The 27,263-nt window shown below is 50.1% G+C and overlaps 1 protein-coding gene across 1 annotated transcript; it reads right to left on the reverse strand.

Annotated features, from left to right (window-relative positions):
* Window positions 1-491: 491 nt before the first annotated feature.
* On the reverse strand, window positions 492-26,948 carry SREBF2 (sterol regulatory element binding transcription factor 2). The gene is made up of 19 exons (XM_076336843.1): window positions 26,777-26,948; window positions 21,798-22,184; window positions 20,633-20,814; window positions 19,292-19,432; window positions 17,282-17,503; window positions 16,087-16,201; window positions 15,697-15,878; window positions 14,714-14,906; window positions 13,537-13,718; window positions 12,579-12,852; window positions 11,424-11,593; window positions 11,039-11,207; window positions 10,316-10,436; window positions 8,658-8,767; window positions 7,196-7,328; window positions 6,477-6,645; window positions 5,050-5,235; window positions 4,033-4,144; window positions 492-3,360 (listed from the first exon to the last, which is right to left on the reverse strand). The coding sequence occupies exons 1-19, from the start codon at window positions 26,856-26,858 to the stop codon at window positions 3,140-3,142; spliced, it is 3,351 nt and encodes a 1,116-aa protein (XP_076192958.1). The 5' UTR covers window positions 26,859-26,948; the 3' UTR covers window positions 492-3,139.
* Window positions 26,949-27,263: the final 315 nt, after the last annotated feature.

Here is a 27,263-nt window from a genome sequence, read left to right on the forward strand (position 1 = left end):
CCCGGGGAACTCCCCCAGTGGGGGACATGGTGGGAACACAGCTTCCAGGGCCAACTGCAAAACCCTTCGAGCAGCTACATGAAAACCAAACAGATCTCTGTCTGAAGTTTAATGGTTCTGACAGAGTTTTACCAGGGGGAAGCAGAGAAATGAAGAGGTGGAGTGAAAGGACATTGTTCCAAGCAAGGTCAGGTAAAAGCTTTCCTCCCATACAGATGCTCCTAAAATTGCAGGCTTCTGGCCCAGCTCTGCTCAAGACATCAGCTTCTTGGGTTGCTTCCAAACGAGCGCAGAGACACCACACTTGCTCCGCCAAGGGACCATCTTTCATTGCAAGCCGTACCGCTCCATGTTCCAGGTTATCTGGACAAAGGAGTGACAGCTTCCCGAGGCACTCGTGTGGTTGGATGTCTCTGAAGGACATTTCAGGCTCACCTATGCAGCTGCCGGGTGGGATGAAGAGGGCTGAGAGAAAGAGGGCAGGCGCAAGGTGGTGGTAATGTTCGCCTTTATTAGGTAACGTGCTCATGAGCCCTGGAACAGGGTTTTCGGACAGCAGATATGTTCCCTGGGGAACCTCCCCACCACCAGCTGCACCTCATTTCACAAAGCATCCCTACTCTGAACTCCGTGTGGATAAATAGACTTTCTTCACATAATCCATAAAACAATTTCTTCCCACCCACAAACAAAAAAAAGTTACAGTATATACACACACATATAAAAAAAGTTGTAGGGACAGATGGGCAGCAAATTTACGAACCGTGTAGAAAAAACAGGGCAAAGAGCCCTTGCCCTGGAGAGGAGAGAAGTACCAGCAGTGCTAGGACCCTCCGTGGATCATGCCATTAGCTACCAGGGTTTCAGCCCGGCAGCCTCCCACCCCCAGCCCAGCCGGTACTCCCTGCAGCCCATCCCCCAGGACTCGGTCCACTGTTAGTGACACAAAGTGAAGCCTCAGCATCCCCGTTTTCCAAAAGTCTTGCTTCCTCTTGTACTAAAGCACAAAACTTCCCACGTGTTGGATGCAGATCTGGGAAAATGCGAAATAACTCGGAGGTTGCCACAGGTAAGGAGTTTCTGTATTTTAGGGAAAACCCACAACGGGGAAGACAGCGCAAGAGCCACTTAAGAGGAGAAAAAGTAGGAGGATGTGATCCCCCCCCCGAAATAGGATCACTGGTAAGCTAGGAAACTTGGGATGGGCAATCAAAACCCACCCAAACCCAAGAGCTGTTCTGCACGCTGAGGATACCTGCTCAAAGCAGGAGTGTCTGCCACCAGAGCATCCCCTACACTAATCGAAGACATGCAAGAGCAAACTTTCCCCCTCAGAGAATGAGCTCCCCTCCAACTGCTGACCCTGGGAAGCAAGGGACGCCCCTGCCAGTAGGGTGAGAAGCACAGGCTGCCGGCCATTGTAGCTGGGTGTCCACCAGCTATTCCCCAAATAAGGTGGGGGAGGGAGGAAAGCGTCTTCTGGTCCCCACATTTTTGTTTGCAGCTATAGCCCAGGGTCACTGGGAACAGGCTTCGCTGGAAGACAGGTTTCTCCTGGCCCCGGTTTCCATCTTGTTGAAGCCAGGCAAGTCTAGGACTAGCATTACTTGCGGTCAATTCCTGCAGCCCATGAAATCCCCCTCCCAGATGCCAAAAGATCCCGTGCAAAGTGAGACAAGCCCCCATCTTTTTCCCCTCATTTTGGAAGGGGCTCAAGCTCTCATGCCCCTCTGCAAAAGCTGGATACACATAGAAGCTTCTTGCAAAACAGCCCGAGTTCTGATTTTGCAGGAGTCGTCAGGCTGTACGGGCCTCACAGGATCGGGCTGCTGCCTGCATCTAAGTGCTTCTAGCTGCCAACACGGAGCACACACCGGCTACGCACAGGGAGAAACAGCGATGTCCCCCTGCCAAAGGCCGGTTTCCACATTTGCACATGCGAAAGGGCAACCACTTTGCACTTCTTCGGAGAGATGCAACAGGAAAAGCAGAGAGAGAGAGGGCAAACCGTTCCCTCCCTGTCCCCAATCCGCCTCCCCCAGGCGGTTTATCACCTGCAAGTCAAACTGCTCTGAATAGCGATGGTAACAGAGCTGGGAGACTCGCACCCTGAACCAGCACCTCCCAATCCCTGCCAGAGCTCAGGAGCTGTTGAGCAGTTGGAGAAGGGAAGGAGAAACACCTGAAGACAAGTTCTGGGACTGGGAGTTGAGTAAAATAAAAAACACCCTGTTTCTAAAAATTTTTTCTGCATCAACAAAAAGGCACCAGAGAAGCATTCACCCTTCACGCCGCGTGCAGGGCGCTGCATGTCCACCTCTGCTGCCACCCAGCACCAGATGACTGGGGACACCCCGGCCTTCTACGAGGCTGTTTGTTGTAGGCTGGCACAAACTCAGCCCTCTGCCAAAAACCGGAGGCAGCTACACAGGAAGGAGATGCATGAAGTGGAGAGGAAGGGAAATCTGCTGCATCGTTCCCTACATTTTTGTAAAGCCACAAACACTCCTATAAAAAAACCTGTATAAAAACTGTAGAGAAATGCGCCAGGCAGTACTGGCCCCAAGCGATACTCCCAGAGCACCTCTGTAAGTTGGGTCTAGGGGGCTTCAGTTTCCTGACACACAGCTCAAGGAAAGCTGGTGCCTTCCCCCTCTCTCTCGGTAACAGCCCCAGACCCCAGCAGACCCGTGGGGCAAGGCTTGAGCAGATCCTCTGCCCTCCTCAAAGGTTTCTTTCTCACAGAGGTGTTTGGGAAGGGAACAAGATGTCCCTGAGGACAGACACAGGATGTGCCACTTCTCTATGCCTTGGGCTTGCGGGCTTCTCCCCCCAGCAGAGATGGGGGCTCTGAGTCGGGGCAGTGCTTCCCAACAGCCCCAGGCACAGCTGCAAAAACCACAACTAGACAGATTTCTGCTGCAGCGCCTGAGAATAAGCAAGGGGGCTAATAAAGCTAAACCTGGTGCAAGTTAAAAAAAACAAAACTAAAACCCTCCCTCCCTCTCCCACCCCATCGCGATCCCACCAGCACAGCCCTAACCTAGCAATTTTTTTTTTTTTTTCCCAAGCTCCAGAAGGGAAGTCCAGGCTGACAGTCGACCAGGCTGTCTTTGCACGAGGTGGCCCCACGCTGGCGTTAGGAGGCAGCAATGGCCGTGCCCCCACTCAGCTTGACGATCATCTGCTGGCAGTCATTGCAGGAGCGCTTGTCCCCCACCTTCTCCAGGGTGCGGGCGGCCTCAGCCAGCAGGACTGCTCGCTGGCCCGGGGAGGAGAGGAAGGAGAGGGGGAGATGGCGGCAGGCCAACAGGATGGCTGTGGCTCGCTCCCTCTGGCCTGGCAGGGTGTCCAATTCACCTAGGCGCAAAGAGGAGAGAGAAAGCTCACGATGAAGCTACCCCCTGCATGATGAAACCCCGCCATGCAGGCCCTCAACTGGCACCACTTAGCACAGGCATCCCTGGCTGGCGACCCCAGCTGTGCCAAGAGTGAGTGGCACCCTGCGGATCCCCAAGCAGCTGCTTTAGGTGGGCAGGGGAGAACAGTCTGAGCTGGAGTCAGGCAGGGACTGGCAATCCTGTCTTCTACAAATGCAGTCCCTTTCACTTCACTTCCTAGGGCTCATCCCAGCACCGGCACAGGCATCTGCCCATTTCCTTAAACCCCCGAGGGATTTTATAACCAGCACCACGTCTCTTGGCTCTCCCCTTTAGGACTCCTGGCTTCTGCCTTTGCATTGACCGCCCCGAACTCCAGCCTGCTGTTTGGTGCATGTGTGGCCGCACGAAGGCAAATATTTTCCAGCCTGTTCACGGACACCTCCAGCCCAGGGCTGGCAGCTCACGTTAGCCAGCTTGTAGAGAGTGTGGCAGAAGCATCACTGTGAGCCATAGGCTGACAGGAGCTCGTTATCCTGAGCCTCAGACACGGGGAAGATGCTGCAGGCTGCAGCTATGCCCCCCCCAACCCTGCCCGAGCGCTGCCCCTCCCAGCTCCACAGTGGGTCGCTGCCCCGGCCCTGGGGCTGACCTTGCTTGCTGCTCTGGGGTGTCCGTCGCCTCAAGCTGTGCTCCAGCAGCTGGTGGGTGCGGGTAGGGCTGGCACCCGCCATCAGGCGCACGGTGGCCTCGTGGAGGAAGACCTGGAAGGGAAGGCAGGACGGGGAGTGAGAAGTGGGCTGGCACGGGGGTGATGCTGCAGCTGAACTCGCGTCATCCCTCAGCCACTGCATTTCAAAAGCAGAACACCGATGCCTTGACAACAACAGAGACCCACTTCCACACTCCTCCCTCATCTTCCCACCTGTCTCTGGGGAATTTGCAGGTCAGGGCAACCGTGAGGAAGAAAAAAAGCTTTTGACACATTAACTATGAGTGGCCTGGAAAGGGGGAGGAACAAGAACAGGGAACATGGCAGAAAATGTGAGAGCAAACCCTGGCACTGTGGCCTCGGTGGGCATCTCACCCCAGGCTGCTAGTGCAGCGCTCCAGTAACAGCATCAAACTTCAAAAGCCAGAGTTTGAACAATACCAGGACAACTCTCGTCCAAGTATTAGACTACACTTCCTCTACAGAGGCTTAAAACTAGATAGACTAAACAGAACAGAAGGGGGGGGAAAACCCCCAGAGAAGCAACTGGTGCTCTACAGGTGCAGAAGGCATCAGACCCCCCAGCTACCCGCAGAGCCAACATGGCCGAGGAAGCCTCCTTCCACACTCCCTGGAGGGACTGACCCAGCCTGAAGCCACGTTAAAGGACAGGATGCCATGGTATTTGCTTGGCAATACAGACATGCTGATGGTTTTCTAGGTCGAAACTAAGGCAGACACCTCCCCACATGCACCGGACTCACATGGGAACCTCCATCATCACCCACCAAGAGAAAGTATGGAGGCTGCTGGTGGCAGACCATCTCACCCCAAGTGTCCGAACCGCTCAAGCCCACATACACCCTACGTTTCCAAGGGCCGCAGCTTCCCCATCACACCCCGGGAAGGGCTATAGCTAAGCTGGAGGCAGAGCGGGCAGGGGAGGCAAGCTGTCACCTTGCGATAGGCGGGCCTGAAGCCGTGGGCCAGCTTGCGCAGGCTGCCGAGGTCACGCTGGAAGCCCGTCAGCTCGGGGGCCGAGGCATGGTAGGTCTCACCCAGGGCCTGGCTGGCGTTTGCCTGCTTCTGCCACAGGCTGGTGCGGAGAGAGAGCAGCAAGTCACAGGCCAGCAGCTGGATCATCTGCAAGAGCCAGGGGGCCCGGGCACACATGCTTATTAACACAACCCATCAGGTGAGTAACAGGCCATTTGCTACACAGCTGCTGACACAGCCCACGGGAGGCAGCCACAGCACCTCCTGCCCACCCAGGGGGGCTCCCCAGCCCTCCCAGGCAAGTCGCCCCAACACAATGCACCAAAAGGAGCAGGACTTTGCCTTTTGTCCAAGTGGCATCTCTGGGGCCCGGCACCGAGAGGTCCAGCCTAAGGAACAAGTGCCAGGCTGTGCCTAAGGAGCAGCTGTCCCCTCCAGGAGAGCCAACATCTCCGCAAGGCTGACCTCGACCCCACTCCAGACAAGACATGCCAAGGCGGTATTGCACCAGCAATGCTCCAGCCTCCTGCAAAGGCTTTCCTGCCCCAAACGGAGATACTAATTAGTGGGAAACAGCAAAGACAGCCTTGCTACCTGCAGAGAAAAAAAAAAAAGGCAGTCTTGACACAGCCTACAGTGGCTGCCCAAACCCCTTTTCCCCATCTGCTGCTGCCCCCTAGCATCACTCGCTGTCCTAGTTGCTCTTGGGGACTCCACCCGCGCTGCCGAAGCCGAGAGTGCCTCTGTACTGCACTGCAGAAACATTGCACAGTTACTGCCACAACATGCAATGCAACTACAATGCACTACAGCTGCCACCCAGGAGCGACAGAAGGGACCAGAACTGTGTCCCATATGCCGTGCAGGGAAGCTCCAGCTTTAGGTAATCCTGGAAACAAGAGAAACAAGCCCCACACAAACTCAGGAATAGCACGGCACAGTCCCACTTTTGCAGTAGAGAGTTCAAACACTCGTAAGCGCTGCCTAAAACAGAGCAGACTTGACTTAATGAGGTCCTGCTTTACAGGTGTCAGCAACTTCATTTGGAGGACGGAAGGGGATGCTTCCCATGGACCAAGTTCAAAGTGGTCAAAGCACTAGAAAGGGGTGACAGTACTGGCAGGAGAGGAGTGGGAGCTCAGCTATTTGAGATCACGCCTGGGGAAATGGCGGTGTACTTGCAGCTCTGCTCCTCCATACAGCAGGGGCAGAAAGATGTCAATGCCCTTTGGAAGGAAAGGGAGGAAGTTTCCCTTCTACTCCCATCACACACAGGATGGATGGATGGAGGCTGTAGATACACACAATGGGAAAGTAATACACCTGCACCAAGACCAACCTCACAACTAAAACAGACCACATGTTATTCTGGGGCTTATAGCTCTTACGTTGTTGAGGACAGTGCTGGAGACACCACTGCTCATGTTGAGGCTGTTCCATAACTGACTGCTGGCCCTCTCGCAGTGACCCAGGGAGCTCTGCTGCCCATCTGCCTTCCCAGACAGCGAGGCCTGCATGGCTTTACACACGTAGAAGGTGGCTTTCACCAGGGCATTCCTGAAAGAGAAAGAGAGCGCTGCTTTCAAGCAGTACCATGTCATGCTGCCATAGGGCAGCCCCAGCAGCTGAGCTCAAGCAGCAACCAGCATCAGCTTTCACCCTCTCATCCTCAAGAGCAGAGATATCATTTCTTAGAGAGAAAAAAAGATGGAAATTGTTCCTCACCTACATAGACTACTCAGAAGACATGGAAGGAAACTGGCTAAGAAGCTTTAATGCAAAAGAACCAAAATGGTGACACTAGCCTTTCCATCAGTGCATGAGTTCTCTTTGATTTTGGAAGACGGGAGGGTGTGCAATTAGAACAAAGCCAAAAGACATCCCTAAAGAAGCAATTCTGACACTTCCAGTCCACAGTTCTAATATCAGCCTTCAAGCCTTGATCTACACATCAATTTCTGAGCACGGTGCATTATTGCATCCCAGAGCACAAGAGGTGTGCGACTCCAGAGCACAGGCAGGGGTAGCCCACAGCACAGGGGTTGGGGGAAGAGCTGCTCCTGTTTAGAAGGAGCAGGGGTTTGAAAGTCTTATGAGGCGTACGCACTCTGACATCTCCAGGGATTTCGGCATGCGCTCCACTTCTGCGAAATGTGACCTCACAGCTGCATCATCCCCTCTGAGCCAACCGATTGCCATAGCCACCGCTGCTGACCACCATCTGCACACCACATCGGGACCTGTGAAACAGAATCACAAGCTGCAACCCAGGAGAGGACACCCAGCTCCTTCCCGCTCAGAGAAGCGGGCAGGCATCACGTGCCCTTGCCAGTGCCTTCTGCCAAGATCGATGCTAATGAGCCCAAACTGATCCCATGGGAATGCAGCTGTATGGGTAAATGCTGAAACGTGCTGCAGGAACACAAAGGGACTTGCAAACACCCTACATCTGACCACAGAGTTTTGGGTGCCGAGTTTGTGTCTTGTCAACAAGAACTCACCCCATCGACTTGTCTAGAAATCTGTTGATTTTCTTCCTGACAAGTATCTCCACTCACCACCCCGAAGTAACAACTCTACTTGTATATACCGTGCCTTGGCACTAATCACCATCAAGCTAGTAAATAATACATAAGGTTCCCTGTAGCACTTCCTCCACTATTTAACATCCCCTCAAAAACTTCCCAATGCCTATCTGGGGCCAAAGGACATAGGCTCTGCTGCTCTGAGCTGCTTTTAAATTTCATGACAATATTGACCCAAATATAGACTTCCCTTTATACAAAAAAAAAAAAATCCCTTAAAAAAAGAAGTATCTAGTTTTCTTTCTATGTTTGCTCTACACATTTTAGGTACAGCACAGTAAATCTGTGTCTAAAGCTCCAGCAGCATCCCAGTGAGCTGCCAGGTGCTGTCTGTACCAACACCAAGCAAGATGAATACTCCAGCAGCCTGCTACCAGCCAAGCCCAGATGAGCGCATGGCTCAGAGGGAGTCTACAGCTCTCGTTGTCCCACTAAATATACACCAAAGGACCAAACCAAGCGCCTCCCAATAGATGCCCAGAGCTTGTCTACAGCAGGGGCTGCAGGTCTCTGGAGATTGAGGAATATACATGACGGCTGCTGTGAAAGTGAGGTCAACTTGTATTTGGTCCAATAGGCAATTAAATGGAAAAAAAAAAAAAAACCAAACTTTCCTGTACCTCAACTGCAACACTGCTATGCTGGTTTATATGCTACACCCTTCCTCTCGCTTTGCATTGCCAGGAGCAAGCTCTCAGGTGAGGGCACGGGGTTCAGCTTGGAACATGCCCAGCAATACAAATAACTGCAGTCCCACCTGGGCACCCAACATTACGAGACAGCCAAATTTACGAGCCTTCCCAACCACCCTCTTCCAGTCTGAGCTGCCGTACCACATTGTGGTGTGCTGCTGCTCAGCAATCAAGTCTCACTCTAAGGACTGTATTTGTCCTTGCCTGGAGTTTGAGAGGTGGTGGGGAGAGAGGGAACACGTACCAGCAGTAGTTCCTGCAGCTGGGAGAGCTTTGGTTCTGCCAGACTTACCCAGGGCAGACTTGAGTACAGAATTGCTGGCAAAGGGTGGGGCTCCACTTCCCATAGAGTCCAAGAAAGAGTTGAGCAATTTCAGGTACTCCATGGCACTGGAGAACTCGCTGAAACAAGAAGCAAGGCAGACCTTCACTATGCTGTCAAACAGGAGATACCAAAGCGTGAAGGCATTTCTCATCAGTCACAAGGCATTTTTAAACAATGTTGACCCATTAAGCCAGCGGAAAGTTCAAGCTCTACAAGTAACACGACACCGCCAGACTGAAGAGACTGCCCTGAGAGTGGAAGTGCACAGACAGATGCTCAGGGAGGAGTAGCCTCACATCTCCCCATGCAAGGAGACCAGCACAGAACTAGAGTCAACCCCGGGAGTCTCACCTCAACTACAGAGATGCTGGACATGACATATGTTACAAGTTGATTACGGGCTCCTTTTCAATCACTGCCTCCAAAAGAGGCTGAACTACACTTCTGTGAGTGACTATTTGCATATATGCAAATATATATGAATGCAAGTGACAACACGCTCATAGCATTGGTCGAAGTAGCACATGTGGCAATGATCTAATTTCCTGGGGCATGCTACAGAGGAAGATCTTGAGCTCCTACACCTGGCAGGGGCAAGGAGGCTTGCTGTATTACTAAAGCTAGTCCTTCCCATGAGACAGGACTCCCACAGGTATATTGACAATCCACCTCACTTATACAAATCCTGCTGCTGTTGATGATGAGAGAAGGCAGCATCTGATCACAACCATTTGTACTGTGCAAGCAATTAGACTGAACTGCTGCTCATTCTCTGCAATGATGCTAGAAAACAGATGTGAGATTGGGGGGAAAAAAAAGCTAAATGTGCAATATTTTCCCTACACAGGGAGGGAAAACGGGTGATCTTCCCATTTGATGCTTTTACCCACACTTTTTGGGGACAGGATCCTTACAGAGCTTCCCGTATATTTACATAGCGTTTGCCTAGCACCAGCAAATCTGGAGATCAGCTAGAAACAGTGCGGAATTGCTGGAAAAGGCTGGGGCTCCACTTCCCACCGAGTCCAGGAAAGAGCTGCTCTGATTCCCACCTATCAGCCCCTTTCATTCGGTCACAGAGCTTGCAGAGGCCAAGGACAATTTCAGCCAACATCTTCTCTCCCCCTCTTGCCATGCATCAGTTTGATTTTTCACTGCTGGTAAGCGTGGCACTTTGTTGAGTTAGGAGAACACCTTCATGCATAACGTAGTGAGCTGGTGGGGTCACTCTCTGACATGCCAGACCTTCATGCTCTTAGAGGCCTGGACATATGTTCTGGTCTACAGAAGTGGTAGGTGCACACTAATTTTAGTGTTCTGAACATTAAACTTTGTCAGCAGAGAAAGCGCCATCCATCCAGTTCAGGAATCAACCAGCACTATGCCAGCTGACACCAAAAACCCTTACCACACCCGGGTTCACCTTTGACTTCAGAGGTTTTAATATGAAGAGGTAGAGCTCACCCATCTAATAAGCTGTGGTGGTCAGACTTACATTGTCGTTTCAAGTCTTTAATAAGGACTAACCACTCAGTTTGCCCCAGAGCACTCGATCAATGGTTATGAGTTCTGCATCAGAGCCTGCAGCTGCGGCCAGCAGTCCCTAGCGCAGCACACAAACTTACCATGGCTCCTCCTCCTCTTGTCCCGCTATCTCTTTCCTAGTCTGAGGCTTCACGAGTGAATCCACCGCTCGCTCTAGCAGGTTCTCACAAAATGCCTGATGAACTTGTGCTATAGGATCCGCTAGAGAGGAATTAAAAAACCAAACCATTTCACTTGCATGCAATGATAGCCACCTCCCAACACAACCAAAAAGAAGAATCAAAATGTAGGAGCAAGAGGAAGACCAGTAGAGGGAAGTTCTTGAGGAATTAATGCAAAGATTTCTAAAGACTAAGTTTCAGGGCCTTTTTAACTACCATTCTTACTCATTAGCCATTACTCTTACTTATTAGCCATTAAAAGCTGCAGGCCTTGGCCAAACATCCCTGTGGCACTTCAGCCACTCAGCAAAATGGTCATGACACTGCTCTGCAGAGGATAAACCTTGGTCACCCCAGAGTCACCCCCCTGACATTCGGGGCCACATTCAGGTTGTGTTCCAGCATATAAAGACACAAGTGGGATGACACAGAACAGTATACAAAAGGGAAGAGAGCCATCTCCTGCAGGCTGAGGAGACACCTCTCAGCTCCACAGCCCCTCTCACCCATTAAGACCACAAGGAGGGCAGACATACAAGAGCATGCTCTCAAACAAGACACCCGCTTTTGTCCCAGAGGCAGAGAGACTGCCAGGCTTGCAGTGCTAGGAGGCCACACACTTGGGACACAAGCAGCTCTCACCAGGGTTCCTTTGGGTGCAGTACAGGCTCTCCTTTGCAGCAGCCTTCACCGTCCAGCTTCGCTCCACAAAAAACTTCTGTCCCAGGGGATGGCACAGCCAACGCAACGAGTCAGGAATGGCACTCCGCTCCGAGCTGCACAGGCTTTGAGCTTGGCTTAGAAAGTAGCTCTGGGGAAAGGAGAGGGTAAGATTGAGAACAGTACCCAGGGAGACAGACCACCAAGGACAAAGGTCATATCATAATTACAGCTCATATCATAATTGCAGGCCATATTGTAATTGTAGTGCTAGCAGATGCCCTGAGCTACGGCAATGCCAGCTTGCAGGCCTTCCTAGAGCTCTGCTTGGAGGCATGATGGGAGAGGAGAGGAGATGACAACTCACCGCTAGGAAGCCAAGCTTGCCTCCACAGCGGGTTTTCAAGCCAACCGCAGCCGTCAGGTGGATTTCTGCCATTGTGCTGGGTGGGATCTTTTCTTCCGCACACTCAGCCAGATTCACAGCACACAGGGCCATGTGCAAGCCCGAGTAAGCTGAGCTGGAGGGAAGTTTACCTGCACCAGGAGAGAAAGGAAAAGTGTTAGCTTTTAATGCAGTAGTACCAGCTACTAAATACTACTGTGATTTGCAGGGCTACTATCCTAAAGAGACAACAAGAACTTGCTGACATGAGAAGTTTACAACATCGTATGCCTACTTTGTATTCAGGCAACAGAACAACCGTAACTGAGTCTTCCCTCCACAGATACCAAGGTTGGCATCCACAGCTTCACTTCTGCGAGAAAGCCCTGTATAGCTAAGCCGGTTAGGATAAATCATCAGCAAATTCTGTCTCGCTATTATATTCATTGTTATCTTAAAACTGAACTCCTTTGCAGTCCACACCTGTACCTACACAGATAACATTAAGGACAAGTACTTCTCCCTGGTGGCATGGCTACAATTCACACAGCATGATTAGGCAGAAGGAAGTTTAGCTTGGATTTCTGATGTGCTCAGAGACTATTAACATTGCAAATCGATTTGCCAAGGAAACGGCAAAAACAACCGTTCACAAGGAACATTCAAGCACTTCCTTAGTACATGTGCACACACCCAGGTTTTCTAAGCGTATCAACACCAACTGGCAGTCTGCGCTCTACACAGCTTCGGAAATTTAAATTCTTCCAGCAATTAACCCCAGCCCCTGCTTCCACATCACATTCCCAAGTGATAGGGATGAAACAAGCCCTTAACAGCAGCAAAAAGTGACTGGACTCAATCAACTGCTGCTTGGGAAAGACTCTCAGCCACCTCTGCAGACTCAGGAACACGTAACTCAAGACACTGCTGTTGCTTCAGCTGTTCTTACACAGCTCTCTTATTGCATGAACCTGTCGTGTTTTAGTAAGCGTCTCCTGAAATTTGTCAGGCTAATTTCCAACAGCAGCCCTCCCAGAGGAGGGAGGCCGTAGTGCTCTCCCTGTATCGCCCAGGATCAGCTCTGAGCCTCCTCATTTGGCAAAACGAGGACAGCAGATCTGCTACCTCTGCTCCTACCTGTTATGTGGAGCTGATGGAGCTTGTGATATGCTAGAGCGGCATCCCGAGCGCTGGTCTTGGCCTCGTCCTCGAAGCCTGCAGTGGCCTCCCTTGCCCGCCACTGATGAGAAGTCCTCTTCAGCAGCCACCGCACCAGCGCCAGCTTCTGCAGGCTATAGCGGATCACGTTCCAGGACAGGCTGCAGGCCAAGTCCAGGCGGGAAGCTGGCAGCGCTCGGCCGAGTACTGACAGGCAAGTCTGCAGGTTTGACGCAGCTGCAGCAAAATCCCCCTGCCAATAACATGACAAAAGTTTCAACAACATAAAGCACCATCACAGAGAGACTTTGGGACCTCCGTGGCACTGGGAGCAAGACAAACTGATGTGCAAGCTAGGACAAGATCTTTAGCTGAGGGAAGTCAACATAGACCCGGTAAACATGAAGGCAGTTTACACCAGCTTCAAATCTGGCCCTACACATATCTTTCCACACATGGCTCTGATCCTGCACTGCCTGTGAGACACATCGGCACTAGGTGAAAGGAGCTTCCTGCCTTCTCAAACAACATGGACATTTCAGAGTCCCCATATCAAAAGCCAAATGTTGCCTCAATGATGGAGAAGACTTCCAAGAGACTGGAGGATAGCAGATAAACAGACACAGCAGAGGCCAGATTCTGGACAAAAACCAAGACCTTGCTACCAAAGATTGCTACCAGATGCAGCAGCAAGGAACAAGGACAGAAGTTGGGAGCCTCTTCCAATACCAACGTCCATGCCTCGCTAATTTAGGCTGAGGGAGGATGGCAATCCGCTCAAGACAACCTAGCACCAGCTTCTCTGAAATCAGACAGGAAAATCCACTCGAGGAATACCATGCTCTTGCAAGTGCCGAGCCACTGCCTCGCTAGGCCACATTTACCCACACCCCCTCCTAGAAGACGCGTTTGACGCAAAACAACAAGTCAACTTTACCCGTGCCAAATCCAGGTCTGCTTGCTTGCGATGCCTCCAGAACGTGACCGATGACCTTGAGTGCAGCCGGGTCACCGGCTCTCCATGCACAAGGAGCTTTATGAACACGCTCAGTACAATCACTCCATTCACGAGCCACAGGATCAGCGTGGGCATCATCCAGCCGAACCAGCCACCCGCATCTGCAATGGACATCCCAAAAGGAAAGTTAAAAATTAATCTGGACACTGAAAGCCTAGCAACAGGATGAGCACAGACCCAGAAGGATGTCTTGCTACGCTTGCCACATGTGGTATCAACTTTTGCAAAGACTGCATTTTAATCAGGAAACACCTGTATCAACAGCTCTTCATCCAAACTCCAAGCCACAACATTCCCAACTAAATAAAAGTAGTTATTTTTACAAGACTGATTTATAAAAAACTGAGTCAGCACTTAGTTTTCCTAGAGTACCTTGTACTCTGATTTTTCTATCAGATACCCATGGGCACTCAATACTTCGGCGTCATTTTCTGGTCTTAAATAAGTTTACAAAATGACGCCAAGGAAGCATATTTACCAGTCAGGGAAATGACAGCATGCCTACAGAATCCCCTGCCCTCTCCTAAGCTGCTGTACTCTAAACTATGAATATTGCATTATGGAATACGTGTATTGAACAAGCCAGTTGCAAGATAGCAACAATGTTTCTGAAGTAATTCTTCACCTATTACTTTATTATTAAGTTACAAAAATCAGTCCATTACCTTAAAAACAAATATAAAGTGAACATGCCTCAAAGACTGGTAGAACAGGAGGACGCCCCTTACCCTGAACTACTTTTTCAAGGGTCTATCCTGAGAGTCCAGACTGCCGGGCTACAAATGGGTGCCCCTTCTACCTCACCACGCTGAGCAATGGCTGGTTTTGTGCAAGAACAACGCTGGATGTGGATGTGAACTGGAACCGTGTCCAACCACTCTCGGCTGGCTCTCCTCCCACGCCCAGCCCTGCAGTTACGACCCCTCCCCAACCATTAAACAAAGGTCGTACAACTCCCTAAACAAACAAAACCATCCTGCTGAATCACACCGACAGTCCACCTCCTGACCTGCAGCCGTCACAGCTGGAGATGGTCTTTAGGGAGACCATGTAAGCCTGGCCACTTTCTGTGGTCCAAACTATTCTAGTTCATTACCTGACTCAATGGTCAGCACGTTCCTGCCAGAGCCATGGCGCACCAGGCTGTCAGACTCTGGGGTTCCTCGGGCGTCCAGGAGGGATGTCAGAGGATTGAAGGAAAGGCAAAGGAATGTGAGAGCACAGAGGAGTATTCGAGAGCGATCCACCATACCAAGAGCCACAGGAGGAGAGTCAGGCTCATCTTTAACCTTCAAAGGAATAGGATTGGAGAGAAAAGTAAGAGGAGAAAAAAACCTGCTTACCATTCTGTAGAACAAAAAATACTTATGCCAAGGGAGGGGTAGGGAAGAAGGAGAAGCAGAACACATTTTAAAATTTGATTTTAAGATCAAGATCAGCAAGAACTCCAGTGAAGCTTTCCCTAGCTTAGTAAGATAAGGCTGAAGTATTTGAGTGCCTTCACCTTCCTTCTGCTCCCACTCATTTCAGTTATCATTAACTGGATCCCTGGTTTAGGCTAGGATTAACCTTTGCTGCCCTTACTCTTTTGAGGATCTCCCAGAAGACCCACTTCTTCTGCGATATCCACAAAACAAACCTGTCAGCCGAAGACAGCTAACAGCTTTCTATTACTGTGTTACTTACGGTCTCATTAACCACAGCTGATGTCATCATCCATTTCCAAGTTCTGCCTTACTCACTGGACATATATATCCCTGGAAAGCCATGGGGTCTTTGGGCCATGAACATGCACTGTAAGTCACGGACACTCTACAGGGGCTGAAGGCTAAGTACAGTTCTTCTAGCAGCTAAGGTATGGCTCAGATAATACAGCTCAGGAAGTAGTCTCAATCATTTAAGAAAAGATAAAACACACCCATGCACCTTCCTCATCCTTACAAAGGATCTCTGACCCCTACAGATCTGCTTGCCGGATGTCTGCTGGTTCCACTCTTGAGAATTAGGAGAATTTAAATTCTGGCCCTTGTGTATCCCTGAAGTAGATGCCTTGACTTTGACAACTGAAATCACAAATACCTTTGCATCATCAAGGAGTGGGCTTCCTGGCTCTGAATCAATGGAATAGGGAGAGAAGCCAGCCTGGGATCCCGAGTCAGAGGCTGGAGGAGACATCAGCAGCACGTTCTGGTTGAAGTCATCTATCTTCAGATCCACATCGTTGTCAACCAGACTGCTTAGGTCAATGCCCTTCAACAGCTCTACAAAAATCAGAGTGCATTATGTACATGTTTCTCGATCCTGCATCCTGCCAGTGTTGCTCAGATTGTCTCTGTCATCTGGAGTAACACTGGCCACTATGGATGCAACATGCATGTTATCTACCTCTGTCAAGGATAACAAACTGCAAGAGGCATCCTACGTTCATGCCGACTGCCTCCCCCCTGCTGCACAGCCTCCACAACTTACTGTTTTTTTGGTTAGCCAGCTTCAGAACCATGTTCTCCTGCCTCAGCTTATGGTTGGCCTGCTGTAGGTATTTAATGTAATCAATGGCTTTTCTCAGGACTCCAGACTTGTGCATCTGCAAGGAATTAAGACGTACAGAAAGCAGTTTATATGAAGAGTGTCAAAGGGTCCCTCCCGCTTGTAGGGATACCATAACCCTTTGTATTGTGTGGTGATAGAAGGAAAAGGGTGTAAAGGACCACTCAGCAGCTGCAAAGAAACGAATAGCAGGGCACACTCTGTGGGCAAGGTATCAGACTTCGAAAGACACACAAGGACTGGGGTCTCTCAAAGATCTTATGAAAATAGTACAATGGAAACAGATTAATATCCGAATTACAATAGAGTTTGCATCTAGGTTTCAGCCAGAAATAGTCCTTTGAAAGTATCAGTTCTGAAATGAAGTGGCTCTCTCCTGGGATGGAACAAGCTGCTGTCTGTTAACCATCATTCACTGTTTAATTCTGAGATAAGCGGTTCTCTCCTTGCCTCACTCCCTTGGCCATCTCCATGAAAACAGTTGCTTCCAGCAGCAGTGGACAAGCTTAGCTTATAAACACAAGCCCAAAGTACTATGAAGCCACTGCACGTTACCAATGTTTTTAAAATGTAAGCTTCCAATTCCACCCAGCAATAGGAGGTGACTTCACTAGTGCACGTATTTGTATAGAGACCATGCAAGGTATCAAGAATACTACTCCCTGCTCTGCCAGCATGAGGTAAAGTGAATATGACAACCCTGAATACATGGTGTGAGAAAGTTCTGTAAACCCTCATCCCTACTGCAGTCACACAGAAAAGGAAACTTAATTTAAGCAAGCTCTGGTTTGGCAGAGTTATCAAAACATCCACTTGGATATTCTACCTAGAGAGCCTATTTAAGTTACACCTAACATAAGAACAAACATATAAGGTATAGCTTATTTTCAGGAAACAGTACCACTAGCATAGTAAAATAAACATTTTACAGGTAACCCTTCCTGAATACAACTCTCAAGCTTTCCATCGCACAAGTGTTTCTCACCAGTCTTATCCCACTACATGTGCGTGTACTACTAACAGTCACATGTACCCAACTGCTTCATTTGGTAGAGCAACGAGCACCTGAAGACAAAGTATTTATGACACTAGATTTGCTCTTATTCCACATCTTTACCTTGGCATCTGTCCCCATGACAAGGTCCTTCAGCTCAATGATCTTGTCATTTATGGATGACCGGTAACGCTTTTCAATGATGTTGTGAGTTGTTCTCCTCTCTCCTTCTTTAGGTGGTTCTGGTTGCTTGACACCCCCAGGAACTTGTTTGATAGGCACCTTTTCTTGTCCCACCATCACCGGCATTGTGGTCAAAATGGTCCCATTGCTCCCAACGAGGGTCTACAAAGACCACGTGTAACAAGCGTCACGAGCAATCAGCCAATTTAGATAAGGTTTATGATGGTAACAGAAAAAGGAGTAAACAAAAGAAGAATCAGGAAAAGCTTGTACAGCTCAGAAAAAGAGAGATATGCCAATTTCCTCCCATCTTCCTTAGCTGGCATGAGCATTGGCACAGCAGCACAGGAAAAATCTGCCACTCTGCCTCCCATACTGGTCACTGTGAAGTAAGAACATCTCTTGTTCTCCAAGAGCATCAACACTCTTCTGGCAATACCATGCTCTGTTCATCCACTAAATAGAGAAATGGACCAAGGCTCCTCCTTGCTCCTACCATCCTTACACCCCAAGTATCCAAATCCACCTTTTCTGTGGACAAACAGTCATCAAATCCACAACAGGCAACACTACTTCCAAAATGGTAATGGCAATTTAGAAAGGACCCGACTATGGAAAAACCAACCTTGGCTTGAGCAATGCAGTTGATTTGAATTCGATTAAATGAGAAAAAAAAAAAATCCATAAGCTATAAAAATGTCTTAAGATAAGGAACTAAGGCAATGAGTGATATACACTGGCGTGAAAAGCTCAAACTTGGACATCTAGATGTAGGATAGACCATCTACACCAAACTAAAGCAGTATGTACTCTGCGATAAAAGATGATGAATCCCACCAGAACAGTTGCACAGAGGGGCTTCTAGGACAGCTGGAGTAAAGAAAGTTTAGACTGCTTAACCCAGCAAAACAAGACTGAGAAGGGTACACGTGTTCTCTGAAGTACACCAAGGATCAAGGAAGTGATTATGGAGAGGAAGAGTTATTTCTGTCAAAAGACAGACTAACATAAATGAGAATAAACTAGCCATGAGCAACTTCAGGAACAATTTTGACTCTGAAATAGTCTTCTAATTGGGATATTAGAAATGAATTTAGTTTCATTTCAAGCTGGAACTTGACAAATAAGTGAATTTAAGTCCTACACCTTTCCTTAGCTAATTTCCACCAAATTTCAATGTGTTCAAAATGCTTTACAGATTGTGTCTCAGGCAGACACAATCGCATAAGCCTCACCTCTGTATGAAAATGTCACCTAAAAGCAAGGAGGTTAACTGAAGATTTTAGCCTGGCTGCTAACAAGTACATAAGAAGCCTACCATGCTATGCAAAAGAAGTCAAAACTTAAGTCCAGACTTGCAAGTTTATCTCCCCCTGTAAATATTTGGACAGAGATATCTGTTCAGAATGTACAAGATCGTAATAAATGCGTCTTTAGGGGCACAAGTTTCTCCGAGTTGATAAGAAGTGGAGGCCATGAAGCACAGCTGCCATCTCCAATGATTATACTGAATCCTCACTGCAAAAGCCCTTTGAAAAGAAGCTTAATTAGTTTTCACATTCAACATACTGCTATTAGATGCTACTGAGGGGGAAAAAGAAGTTCCACAGGTATTCTGAGTTAGCTTTCAGTTTCAAGTATCTTCCAGAGGTTAAAAACTGGATGGAATTTTTAGGTCATACTCCTCTCCTTGTAAAACCAGAAAAAGGTAAACAGAAACATGCCCTTGGCCTTTGCTTACTGGCCATGGGAGGCTGCCAAAAAAGTACAATCCGTGTGTTTAGCCTTGGCAGAAACAGGGTATTACTCACTCTGAACGTGTCTAGAGCAGCCCTCAAAACCCCTCCCATTTGCACCACTACAGAATGCTAAAGCCCACACCTCTTCCTTGCATTAAGAGGAAAGGACGTCAGTGAGGAGAGGGAAGGAAGAAGAACATCCGTACGGTACCTGCAGAGCTGTCGTCTGAATGGGAGCAGTGAGAGCTGTCAGTGCTGGGTTCTGTACCGCAGCCATAACAGGATTACCGTCCGCTTTCAGGGTTGTCAAGACAAGGGAGTCCGTTTTTATGATCTGAGGTTGGACCAGAACCTAGGTTGAAAAAAGTTACAGGTGAAGGGGACAGTAGGCACATATTTCTCTGCTGATCTCAGTAGCCAGAGGTAAGCGATGACAGACTTGTAACTTTACATCTCGGTGGATGGCAGAAGAGCAGGGTGAGTATTTCTTTCACCTTGCGTCTTGCATCACCTGGATGGTTTTTGTCAGCCCCTGATGCAAACTCTGACCATGAGACAGTCTAAACAGCACTGGTGGGAGAGGAGCAGAGAAGCCACCAGGACATAGGTTTTCAAATCAGTCACCAGAAGTAAACGAGTATGTAAAAACACAAAAGAGATGATGGAAAAGTTCCCTTCCCCTCTCCAATTACACCTATAATTACCTCTCTACAGTAACTGGTTGAGTACTCGGAATCTAACAGCCTGCTTTGGCTACAGCACTTTCCAGATACCTATAGTAGCTTTTCCCCCCCTCTGATTTCACTGAAAGGATCTGTACCATGAATGTCAAGCAGATCAAAACCAACAGTAAGTTATTTTGCCATAACACAGCTTGCTCTTACTTGTTCAAATACCTCATTGACTCTCAAATACAGAGAACACTACAGATGGCACAGTACAATTGAACCAGAGCAACTTTGTCATATTGAGAGTATCCCCTAGCCATGTTTTTATCCAATACAAAGACACACAAGACTTTTCACTTTCATGTGTATGTTTTAAAACAAAAATCACATGACACTGTAGCAGCAAAAAGATCTAAGAAACTGTGGCAGAAGAATTGGAAGAAAACATTCCCGTATCAGCCAGCCCTTATAAGACATGGTAGAGGTGGTGGACTTGTGAAGAAGGAGGAAAAAGCAAAGAAAGCTTGTTCAAGTAAAGTTTCCAATCCGGTTTGGCAGCACCAAGTTACAAAAATATTATAGACCAAGTTTAGTTATGCAGGTGTTTCAGTGGAAACAGTTTCTAGGCATTGCCCACTACTTGAAGTCACATCACGGCTCACAACAGGGACTCTCACACAACTTGCATGAAGTAAAATGCTTCTGGAACACAGGCTGGCTAGAAATCTCTCTCACACGTAAAAACATTTGTGCAAAAGCAATCCTAGCCAGGACCGCCAGCCCACAAGCTTCACCACCTTTTCCCTGGCAAGCCAGGAGACCAGACCCACAAAAGCAACTTCTTCGTCTGCTGGATCCCTGTGTCACTCCTCATTTTTACTTACTGGAACTTGCTGGACCTGTGGTGCAGCGACTGTCTGGACTGTGGCCGGTGTTAATGTCTGGATGGTGCCGTTGGCAGCCTGTGTTAGCACTCGCTGGGCCTGCACAGTCTGCACTTGCTGCTGGATGGTAACCGGCTGAACCTGGGAGGATGTCACCAGGCTCTGGACTTGAGGCTGGAGAACTGAAAAGCAGAAGAGCTGTCAGGAATAGTCCAGAGACATAGGTCTCCATTCTGGAACCCATAACTGCTCCTAGCTTTACTCCTCCTCTTCCCAGAGCTTCTTGGTAGGCAGCCTTCAGCTAACAGATCCCACACCTTGGGAAGCTTCCAGCTCCTCTGGTGCCTCCTGCAAGAGGACACTGCATCTAGAATAGCAGCTTTCCAGGAGGCACCGAGGATCAGCTAAGAGAAAATAAAGTCAAAAGCCATTGGTCTGATAGCACAGGACTCATTACTTCAGTGACATTACATAGTACATCCAACCAGCACTTGTCCACTCCTGCTGACCTTGGTGGACCCTAGGATCCTATTTATCACGTAAAGAATCAACACCTGCTGAAGAGGATCAAGACGACTGGCATTCACAAAGGAAGATCCGGTCATCATTAAACATCCTTACGAGTGTCTTTGTTCAATGCAAGTACTGTACTTGAGACTTTGGTAATTAAAATGTCCCTTCATTCCAGACTGCCACATGGGACAGACCAGAGCTTCAGGACTGGATCTGCCTACTGCACCCATCAGCTGGAGGACAGGGTTGCCGACAACCATTTTTTAGACATACTTTTCTCAGGCCTCCGAAGAGGCATAGGAGAGAAGACCAGAACAGAGGAGAGCAGCAAGATGACAACAATCGTGAGAGTCACATGAAGACTTCAGATCTCATTTATGACAGTTTCTCACGCTCCCCCAACTCCAAAGCCACGTAAGCAGGAGAAAGGACACCCCACAGACAGCACCGCAAAAGAAGGATTGTCAGGCTTGTGGTGGATGAGGATGCTTTTGGAGTTTGAACACCAACACCATCTATCGTGAGTGCGCCATGCACACCCATAGCCTGAGCACCCCAAAATCACAGGTGCACCATGCACACCCGTAGCCTGAGCACCCCAAAATCACAGGTGCACCATGCACACCCGTAGCCTGAGCACCCTGACCGCTACCTTGGAAACTCGTGGCCGCGTTCTGGTAGATCACCGGCTGCTGGATAATCCTGGTCTGGGGAGCAGAGCTGAACGTCGGCGTGATCATCACGGCCTGCTGCTGGAGCTGAGCCTGGAGCGGGGGCCGGGGCTGAAGGAGAGGGGCTGACCGCGGAGGGGCTGGAGGTGTTGCCTGCGCTGCTTTGACTGGCAGGCTCTGGAGCTGGGGGGAGGCAGCGGGCGGCGGGAAGGGCTGGAGCTGCACCTGGCTGTACGGCCGCTGCAGCTGCGGCTCCAGGGTCCCACCACTGCTGCCACCACTGCCGCTGCCCTGGAAGGTGCCACACAAGTGATCCGAAAACAGATCTGGAAAGTCCCCTGCCTGGTTACTGACAAACTGCAGCATCTCTGTAAAACAGAAGAAAAAACATTCAATGCCACTTCATTGCCCATCCACTTTGTCACCCGCCATTAGGTCAGGACTCGAACACTGGTGTGCATGCACAGAAGGGAGGTCTGGGTCCTTCAAAACCTCTGGAGAACATATCATGCCAATCTAACATCTCCAGAGAGAAACCAAGAGGTGGCCAGCAGCGGGGCACTGCTGCCACTGTTCAGGGGGAAAGGCAGGACTCTCCTACAACACTTTCCCAGACTACAGGCTCCAAGCAAAGACTAGAACTTAAAGCCATCTCCAATACATTTAAAACATTAAAGTCTCATTTCATCACTGCTCCAGTCTAATCCTTGCAGAAGGAAGAAACCAAGCACCTCCACGATTCCAGCACCAACCAGTCTCCCACCCAACTTTTAGGGTGGCTTCAAGTCCCCTATCCCTCCTGCCCCGCTGAGTACCTGGAAAATGAAGAAATGGCATAAGAATTCATCTTAACTTTGTTTTACTTTCAAATGTACTGGAAATTGGGGAAAAAACACTAAAGGAAACAACACTTTACAGAATTGTAGCAGGAGAAATCCATGCACATGTTTAAACCACCAGAATAACTTTTTTTGTTGTTTTTTTGCCTATTTATCCCCTGCCTGCAATCACTGCACAGCAGTTTCTCTCCATCCCACTTTCTCCAGGATTTTATCAGCCCACATCAAGAGGCTCCTACTGCAACACTATAGCTCCCCCGCCAAGAGGAAAAAATTTCACAACCAAGAGATCATTGTTAATAAGCAAAGCTTCCTCTTCCCTCCATCTAATCCAATTTAATCCAATTATGCACCTTAAGCCACCTGAACACTTCCCCTTATCTGTGTGTGAGCGGTGGCGTGAGGAGTCAGACATTCTTCCCCACACCAGGACTTGCTCATGCTACACTGGCTCTTCCACAGTTTTCTGAAAGTCCTTTTTTTTTTTTTCCTGGAAGCAGGAAAAAAAAAAAAGGGAGTGGACCCACAAACATAATGGAGGGTTTATAATTAAATAATAAATTTGGGGTTACAAAGTAGAAAATAGATTTCTGATTTATAAGAAAAAATATAGCAAAGGGCTCCTTACACCAAGAGCTTTCTCATCCACAAACCCGAAGGACATTGCTGCTGTGGTTTATGACGGGGGTTCAAAGAAGCAAACTTTTCACTAAATGTTTCCATGGAAATTGTCCCAGCAATAAAAGGGCTATTAATTTGCTTCTCCAAAATGCCACCCACACGTTATCCAATTAATTTGTCTGCCACTCCTGAGACAGAGCAAAGGGATCGTCCTCCAAGCTTCTTGCTCCCTCAACAAGTATTTCACTGTATTTCCATATTTCTATGATACTACTCTTCTCCCCTTCCGACAGCAATCTCTCCACACCCTTACACACATTTAAGCATTGACCGTGACCATTGCTCTTAAGAACTCGAGTCTGTTGGATGGAGGAGCTTGGGAGGAGACGTGTCCTCCTGACCTATTTATAACCTGACAGTAAGTGGGGACACGCGGTTCCCCCTGCACAGAGCGGCAGCCGCCCTTGGGGACCAGCCGTACCAAACCTTTGTCTCCACTTTTAACCAGATGAATGAAAGGTTCGGGTTTTTTGTTGGTTTTTTGTTGGTTTTTTTTTTTAATGCAATGCCTCAGTAAACTTTCACAAAACATTACCGGAGCAAGGAGGGCTGTTTAAAGATTAACACTTCTGCATAACATCTAGATGGGTATTAAGCAGCTTTTCACCCTCCAACTGACTGCAGCTAAGACCAAATAACCCCCAACATGATAAACTTGGTAATCCCAACTACGTACTTCTCAAGCTCTTCATTTGATGGCACTGCTATTTCACTATCAGACAGGACTACTGCAAGTGGGGAATAAACATAAATCAGACGAGATTCACTCTAGAAGAGCAAATTCCAGTGTAAGAGCCAAATTTCAAGCACTGTATTTTAAAGAACATTGTGTTCAACACAGCAGATTTAATATCTTACTAAATAAACTACTCTTGCTCTCACAAGTTAAATCACATCTTTATCATAGACTTAACTTTGACTAAATGCAAAAAGTCTAAAGATTAATTCTTAAAAATTAGGACTGCCAGGGGATCAAACCCACTTCTTTTAAAGCGCCCAAGAGCTTTCCTAGCAGCAACACAAGGAAAATAAGAAGCAGGAGGAACAGCAACATCCAAAATCCAAATCTCTTCCTTTTAAAACACCTTTGCCTACACAGAGAACAGAGCGAGTGTCTACATTAACTGTTAGAAAGCTTGGGTGCTTTTGGAGGACAGCTATCAGTGATAAACCCATCATCACCAGATCACCTGCGCCCTCGGTGCCAAAGAGTTCTCAGTCCCCAACACTGAGTGAGATGCTACTGCAGAAAACCAGCCCAGCCCAGCCCAAGGCTAAAAAACGTCAACAAGGTATTATGAAACCAAGCCCACTGAGGACTTCTGCTTCTATTAGCCCAGCACCCGAATACCTGGTAGAAAGGCAAGGGCTGGGCTTTAGCTGCCTCTCCCAGGTGGTAGCTCAGAGCCTGCACCTGGGCTGCTCTTCCTCACACTGCTGGAGACTCTGTGCTTTGAGAAACACAAAGCAGCGGAGATCCCAACCTGGACAGAAACAACCTCTCCGCCCCGAACGCAGACGTGCTTTGCACCCATGACCTACTCAGACCTTGCTCTCTGGTGTTACCCCTACGGTAAGACGGCACCCAGCAGTGCCCTTCCAGCAAGGAGGTGCCTGCAGCCACGCAGGACAGCCCACGGCCGGCGGAGGAGCTTGTGCCGGGGCAGGAGGCAGAGCGAGACACCTTCAGCGCAGTGCTGGGACCCCCCAACCAGCCTCACAGCCTGTCCTGGAGGGTGACCCCGGCGAGCACCGGCATCCCAGAGCAGTCGGCGCATCCGCTGGACCGGCGTCATTCCTCCTCCACCGCAGGAAATCAAAAGCCGTGCAGCAGGCGGTGAGGGTCCCTCAGCCTGAACGGGAGAGGAACGCTGAAACTCACCAACAAGAAGACTTAAAAAACAAATCAAAACCCTTGCAGAATTTCAAACTCTGAGATGAATCCATGTTGGAGCACAAAAAAAATCAGGATTGCCATATACCTCCCCCGCCCCAGGAAAATCCACCCCAGGAGCCGGGGAAGAAGGCGAAGCTCTTTCTCCTAAGTTAGTCATCGCTCTGAATCACACCTCCCCGGGCACACCACGGTTCAGAGCTGGCTCCGGGTTCATCGGAATTCATCTGTTTCCATACGGATCCCAAGAAGTCATTACATGGTGCTTAAACAAGAGCAACCACCACCTTCAATTTGCACCATCAACTTTATGAGTGATAACTAAGCCCCTCACATTCTCATAAGGTATATTCTTCTTTTATGTATGATGAAGAAAAAAAAAAGAGATATAAACTTTGCCCCTAGCTACACTGCAAATCAATCGCAACTAGAAACTTAAAAGCACTAGTTTAACTTATCTCCTAACTGCTAAACAAGGATGCTTCAGACATCACCTCCCCAAAGCCGAGCTCTGTTTGGGATTACAGCTGAGCAGAGCAGAGGAGCTGAGCCACGTCCCCGTCTCCAGCCTACAGCAGAGCTCATCGAGAAGTTACGTTTTTAACAGGTTTTCAGGAGCAGTTTGGGAAACACTAAATAAGGCGTCGCACACAGGCACTTTGTTTTGCTGCACTTTGGTGGAAAACGGGGATTTTCTCGTGGGTCTGAGCTCTGGCGTCGAAGCAGTGAAGTTTTAGGATGACACGGGGGGAGAAAAAGGGAAATTTAAGCAGTTATACCTGTTTCGGTGGAGGAGGAGGCGGAGGCACGGCCTCCTCCCACGGGCACTAGTGGCAGCACAGCCCCAGCGATCATTTAGCACCGACTTTAAGAGAGCCGCGAGGAAACACGAGGGGAACCCCGGGCAGCACCGTTTGCCCCACGGGTCTGAGGCAGGAGAGAGGCAAAGTAATTACTTTCTCCAACCCTCTCCCATGCCGGCAGAGGCCACGGGTGGGAGGAAGGGCTCGGCGGCAGCAGGGGCTCGGACCCCCGCACGGCTTCTTGCGGTTACTGCCTCGACGCCCCCCGGCGCGGGTCAGCCCCATGAAAGTCGCTCAAAAGCGCTCCCCAGGCGGAGCTGGCCATCGGCTGCCCGCGCCACGCGGGGAGACACGCGTGGCCGCTCGCCAGGCGAGCGCTGCCCGGCGGGACGCGCCCCGCACCCCCGCCTTTACCCACCCGGGACGGGGGATTCCCCGCTCACCCCCCCACGCGCGCTGGGAGCCCGTACCGCGTGGGACGCGCACCCCACGCAGCGGGGCCAAGCCGGTGCGACCACCCTGCGCTCCCACTCCCCATTCGGGGGGGAACACCCCACGCAGCGAGATGCAAGAATCACCCCACCCACGCACCCTACCCTCCGGGCGGCACCAGCAGCCCCGGACCCGCGCGGACACGAGGGGAGGCAGGAGAGCTCCCCCCACCCCGCGTGGGGGAGCCCACGCGCGCCGCCTACCCCAACCCCCACCACCCCCCCCCCGCCCTCCCTTTCCGCGGCGCCCACCGTCGATGTCGCCCAGGGTGAGCTCGTCGCCCAGCTCGGTCAGGGTCTCCATGTTCTCCGCGCCCAGCTCGCCGCCCTCCATCGCGCAGGGGCCCGCCGCGGCCGGGCGCACCGGCGCATGAACCCCCGCCGCCGCCCCGGGCGCTCAAGCGGAGGCTGCCGGCGAGCGCCGCCGACCCCGCGCCATCTTGGGCCGCCCCGGCCGGCCGGCGGCCCCGCCCCCACCTGCCCGCCGCCACGGCAGCGGCGCGCGCGCCCCCCGCGGTTTGTTGTCAATGAGACCAGGTCGCCGCCGGCCAATCGCCGGCCGCGGCGGCGCGTGGTGTGATGGCGCGTCAGCGATCAGCAGCTGCGATTAGCATAGGCCGCCCCGCCCCGCGCTCCCCCGCCCTCCTGATTAGAATATTCAGGAGGGGGCGGTGCCGGCGGGGAGCGCCGCGCTGCGCAGCGCCGAGCACGGCAGCCGGCGGACACGCGTGGGAGCGGG

Source organism: Aptenodytes patagonicus, chromosome 1 (assembly GCF_965638725.1).
Source record: "Aptenodytes patagonicus chromosome 1, bAptPat1.pri.cur, whole genome shotgun sequence".
NCBI classification, from domain to species: domain Eukaryota; kingdom Metazoa; phylum Chordata; class Aves; order Sphenisciformes; family Spheniscidae; genus Aptenodytes; species Aptenodytes patagonicus.

What these genes read in the sequence shown, in the direction of transcription:
- SREBF2 (XM_076336843.1), bottom strand. Translation starts at nt 26,858, where the DNA reads ATGGAGGGCGGCGAGCTGGGCGCGGAGAACATGGAGACCCTGACCGAG. An exon ending in CACAGGTCCAGCAAGTTCCA is followed by an intron (nt 19,433 to 20,632) that starts GTAAGTAAAAAT and finishes TTTTCAACCTAG; the next exon opens with GTTCTGGTCCAACCTCAGAT. An exon ending in CCATCAGCTCCACATAACAG is followed by an intron (nt 11,594 to 12,578) that starts GTAGGAGCAGAG and finishes CTCCTGGTGCAG; the next exon opens with GTAAACTTCCCTCCAGCTCA.